The sequence below is a fragment of the Micromesistius poutassou genome (genome assembly GCF_964030765.1).
Source record: "Micromesistius poutassou genome assembly, chromosome: 6".
In the NCBI taxonomy this organism is placed as follows: Eukaryota; Metazoa; Chordata; class Actinopteri; order Gadiformes; family Gadidae; genus Micromesistius; species Micromesistius poutassou.
Window position 1 is genome coordinate 5,220,223 of NC_140276.1, and position 5,148 is coordinate 5,225,370.

The 5,148-nt window shown below is 49.8% G+C and overlaps 1 protein-coding gene across 1 annotated transcript in view; it reads right to left on the bottom strand.

Moving 5' to 3' along the window:
* Positions 1-724: 724 nt before the first annotated feature.
* nexmifb (neurite extension and migration factor b) overlaps positions 725-5,148 on the bottom strand; it is a 48,119-nt gene continuing 43,695 nt past the window's right edge. Inside the window, exon 3 of the mRNA XM_084469241.1 lies at positions 725-4,918. Within this exon, the coding sequence (XP_084325367.1) occupies positions 729-4,918 (4,190 nt within the window). The 3' untranslated portion in view covers positions 725-728. The remainder of the gene's footprint in view (positions 4,919-5,148) is intronic.

The window sequence follows — 5,148 nt, forward strand, 5'->3', positions numbered from 1 at the left end:
CAATGTTTGATATGTCATCGATTACAAAATGGTCCCATCCTGTGGAAAATATGTCTTGGGCTCAAACAAGGCTCATTACTTGTCGTTTCCCCTCTTGAAATAAGCCAGGCAGTGTATGAAGGACGGCAACAACAGGACATCCATTTTCTGCATACAAAAACAGATGAGGAGGAGGGGTGCGTAGATGTCACTCAATGCATTTGTTTTAAATAGCTACATCTTTAGGGGAAAAGGGGGGAATAAATACATAATTCAGAGCAGCTAATTTTGCTGAGAAATACAAAAACAAAAGTTCTTCAAAAAGGCGACAGAACTGTTTTTTCAAGGCTCATTATTCTTTTTTTCAGACAAAAAATAAAACTGAAACAACTATAGGAACAACCAAAGCAGAAACAACAAAAGCAAGAAAAATGCAGCCATGGTCATTTCAAATCTCAATCAAGCTTGACACAATCACTCAATAGGTAGTTTGCAAAGTACAAGAAGTTTTTCTCATGCAGATAATAATTTCCTCTTCAGGGGTTAAAAGGTAGGTGGGGGGTAATCAGGGGGAACGTAGAAGTCATGCAGCTCTGGCATAGCATCAGTGTAGGTATGCTTGGGGAGGGGAGGCTGAGCAGGTAGTGGGGGGGTAGGTGAGCAGTTGGGGGGGGCAGGGGGGTTGGGGGGTGGGAGCTGGGGTGGGGTGGGAGGGGGTGTTGGGTGCAACAGCAGTCAATAACAAAATATTACCTCAGTGTCTCAAAAGAGGCCATCAGAGCTATGTCCTTATTTGGGTCTCTCTCAGCTCGCTTCCCTTTCAGTGTCTCAATCCGAGGGAACTTTGCACTGGTCTTGTGGCGGTACAACTTTTTGTGTGCAGGCCCAGGGTTAATAAAGTTAGGCTTGTCAAACATATTACAGCCCAGAGCAAGTTGCGGGAATAAGGGGTGGGACGGATTGAATTTAGCCTGGTTTTTGCCTCCCTTTCCCCCAGCCTTTCTCCCTCTGCCAGCCCCTGTTAAAAGGGCTCCTTTTTTCTTCAGGTCAGCTTCTGTGCCTGCCAAGATTTTCAGGGTCTTTAGGTTGAGGCTATTAGCCTCAGGGGTTATACAGGCCTCAGCCATTGGGTCCCATAATGGCTCAATGGAAGCCATCATGAATCTCTGGACTTCGGCCATGCCAGAGACAATGTTGGACAGAATGTTGGAGGGTTCTTCGAATTCTCTCTGGTCATCTCCTACCAGACTGTTGTTCTCTGACCATCCGGTGCCAGACCAGTCACCAGTGCTGCTACTGTCAGTAAGGCCTGTGCCACAACCGCCGGCTTGATTCTTTGCAGCCTTACCCTCTAACATGGCCTTGATCTTTTTGGTGGAGCGAGAGTTCTGTTTGGGAGCTTTGACCTTTTCTGTCTTGGTCGCTTTAGGAGCCCGGCTCTTCTTAGGGCCTTGACCTGCTGGGGTTTGTTTGTAACTGCCTTTTTTCTTTGTCTTTGTGCTTTTCATACCATTCATCTCAGTAGTGTGTTCATCAAAGTCTGTACTAACCAACACCTTTTTATCTAAACCTATGCCTCCCTCGCTGTTAAAGTGTTGCAGTGTGAACTGGCCATCTTCTGCCGTGTACGGGCCGCTGTGCTCCTGCTGCTGAATAACATCCCCGTTCCACTTCACCTCCCTACTGTTGTCCAGTGTTGATTCATTTCCCTCCTGATATTCCCCAGCTTTCCCCGTCATCTTTATCTCACGCCACACCACCTGGGGTGACAGATTGGGGGTCTCGGGAGGGGAGAGCTCTGACAGTGACGAGTGCCTAAACTTGTCAGGGGTGAAGTTGGAGATATCTAGTAGGTCTGAGGACTCCCTGAGAGGGGTGAGGGCATCCAAACTCTGCTGGATCACCACTTTCGGACTGCAGTGAGCTAAGAAGTTGTCTCGGCCCTCTTCCTCGCCCTCGCGTTCACAGGACTTGAGACTCAGGGAGCTGTAATTGCTGGAGGAGGCTGACAGAGAGCCCACTGAGTCGTAGCTGATGAGCCTGCCATTGTCTGTGCACAGCGATCCTCTCTGGTATTGCACCTGGCCATCCAGAGCAGCAGACTGACACACTTGCAAATCTGCCCCGGGCTGCATTCCAGCCTCGGCTAGGTAGCTCTTTTCGTAAAGCAGCCTGTCAGCCTCAGAACTCAGTTGGTTATAGTTGGATACGGGCAAGCTGTCATTCAAGGGTAATGTAGCAGGGCAGTTGTTCGGTAAAATGGGAGTTTCGTTGGTCTCAGGCCCAAAGCTCTGGCCGTGGCTGGGGCAAAGCTGAGGATGCCACATCTGGGAAAAGTTAGGGCAGTTCTGGGGTGACTGTTGGAGCTCAGATTCCGAGGGAGGAGAGAGGACGCAGCTCTGAGCAAGCTGCATCGAAGTAAACTGTTTCTCCTCTAGGGACGTACCCAAAGGATACTGCTGCCTCGAGGCTTGTTGGGGGAAATAAGAGATGGCCGCTCCACCGGAGGAGTCTGTGCCGTCTAACAGGGTCTGCAGGTAGCCCCCGGGGATGACAGACACCCCATCCTCCACCTCCTCTGATGGTGTTGCTTTGTCAGGGGAGCAAGTGGAGGAAACAAAAGGAAATTTCTCCTCAGGTGTGTTATTACTGGCAGAGGTGTCAGAGAAATGGGTGGTGACTGTGTTTGAGCTTGCCTCGCCTAACCCTGCGGTAGGGCCCTCAATCTGTGCCACAGTGGCAAATGCATCCATTACATTTGTCACACTCCTCCCCTCCTCTCCCTCAGCTGCTTTCATTTTCATGCTCCTCAGTCGGGCTTCACTTTTGAATTTCCTTATCCTGCCTGTTGCATTTCCTCCCAGTCTCGCCTCCCTCTCTTCCCTCTCCTGGGAGCGACTCTTGGCTGTGACTGCCTGTGCAATGGCATTAGAGTCTAATGTGAGTGGGAAGGTGGGGGCTTCAATTACTCCTGCTAGGTCCATGGGGGTGGTCTCCTCTTTAGTGACACCTTGATCAGAGGGACAGGAGCCTGGTGTTGTTGCTGATTGCTCCACTGTGTGAATCCTCTGAACCTTAAGCCTATTTGCAATCTTATATTTCCTTTTGGGGTGACTGGAATTGAATGGGCGATGATGGCGTCCATTTAGATGGAAACTGCGTTGCCGTTTATCTCCGGCAGCCAGCTTAAGCTGCTCCTCTCTTTTCCTTTGCCTCTCTTGCCAGAAATTCTTTAGAGGAGCCAATGTTTCATACTTGCTCACTGAGTCTGCGTTTAAGCTCACACTATCTTCCACAGGATCCATTCTTCCTAATTTCACTGACATGTGTTTTTCTCCTTTAAACCGGTTGATGATAATGTACTTGATGACTACGGGGGGCTCTTTACGGCAGGATTTCCGGCGTTTCTTGGGACACCAGTCTACGTCCTCCTCTTCCTTTTGACCTGATGGTGCCTTTTCTTTCTTCTCTGTGTTTTTCTCACTCTCAATTGAGTCAACATCATATAGGTAGTCATCGCTGTATCGGACCTTCCTCTTGGAGCGCAAGCCATAGTTGAGAGGATTGGAGGGGCTTAGAAACCGTCTGGAGTGACCTTTCTTTATTTTGCCTTCCTGCAGGGTTTCTGAAGAAGAGCCAGTGCAGGAACTGTCGTCGCTATACTCGCCCGACTCCTCAGTGGAGTTGAAGTCCAGTAGGTAGTTTACTTTAGGGGTGGACATGGGTGAGCCTTGGGAGCCATCGAGGGGACTTCCACTACTGCAGTCCCCAGCTTTCTCAACCTGCTCGGCCACTAGTATGAGGTCTTCCGATTTTGGTGGGTGCTTCTCTGCACTCCTTTTTGGCACCGCCACTCCCTCCTCCTTTTTGCCACAGTTGGCCAGGACACTCGGGAAGAAGTTGAACTGGGTCTCCTCCTGGAGAACATTCGTTTTCTCCCTCATGTTGTCCTGGAAAGACTCGTAGCGAATCTTTAGGGAACAAACATCACTGCTTAAAGTGGAGTCATCATCCTCATCATCAAATAGGTTATCGACATCCTCCTCGGAGAAGAGGTTCACTGACAGTTCATTCTTGGAGCACAGGTCCAGGAGCTCCATCTTGCTCTCACTGATGAATGACTCAAAATAGCCCCAATCCTGACCAGCGTTAGCTAACAGAACCTCTTCTCCGTTCACCTTGTCCAGTAACAACCCCTCATACAGATTCTTTGTGGTTGCATCATCTTCTGGGTCATCACAGTCTGTTATTTTGTCTCCGTCCCCTCTCTTGCCCTCGCCAGGGGCTTTAGGCAGGGGGAAGTTGAGGAGCTGATCAGAGAGGAGCTGTTCTCCATAGTGGCTACCTGCTTCCCCAGCATGGCTCAGGCACTGGATGCTTATGTTGCTGATGTCCGAGAAGTCCTCTCGACCCACATCGCCTATCCTCACACTTAATCCAGGCTCGGGGTCGGGGTTGGTGGTAGGGTCGTGGGGGGTTTCGTGGATGGAGTTATGGTCTGTGGTCTCAATGAAACAGCCAAGGCAGGTTCGGCTAGGCTGTAGAAGACACTCGTCTGTCAGGACCGAAACAGTGCCAGGCTCCATCATTGTGGATGACAGGGGCAGGGAAACAGGCAGTGGTAGGGTTGACTTGTGAGGATCTTCCGTTGGGACCCAGGAACTTATGGCCGGGCTAGGAAGCGAGGAGGGAATCTGGGTGCCGTGCACGTGAGGGGCTATAGGTTGAGCCTCATGGGCTAGAGGGCAGGGGACCAAAGTCAGGCTCAGAGAGGATTCAGTGTCAAGGGGCAGGGGGAGGATGGGGGATGCAGGTGTGGACCTCTGGTGGTTGGGGTAGACCCTCTGTGATGTCCCTGCGGCGGGGGGTGGAGAGGATGGGGGATGAGCAGCATCAACAAGTCCACCGAGCCTCAGTTCTCCACTCTGATCACATAGTCCTACAGGATAAACAAGAACAGGGATCAGTTTGTATGCTCTCAATAAACATCATAGTCTTTTGAGTGGACAACAAAAGTTGTTCACTTCATGCCTTAAACAATGAAAGTGCATGGATCATTATGTTATGGTTTTTTGACATGTTTTTTCATGTTTTTTTCTCAAGATGAGAAAAACATTTTAGTAATGTTTAGAGAACCACATTATTTAATTAAGTTCTGATTGATCATCA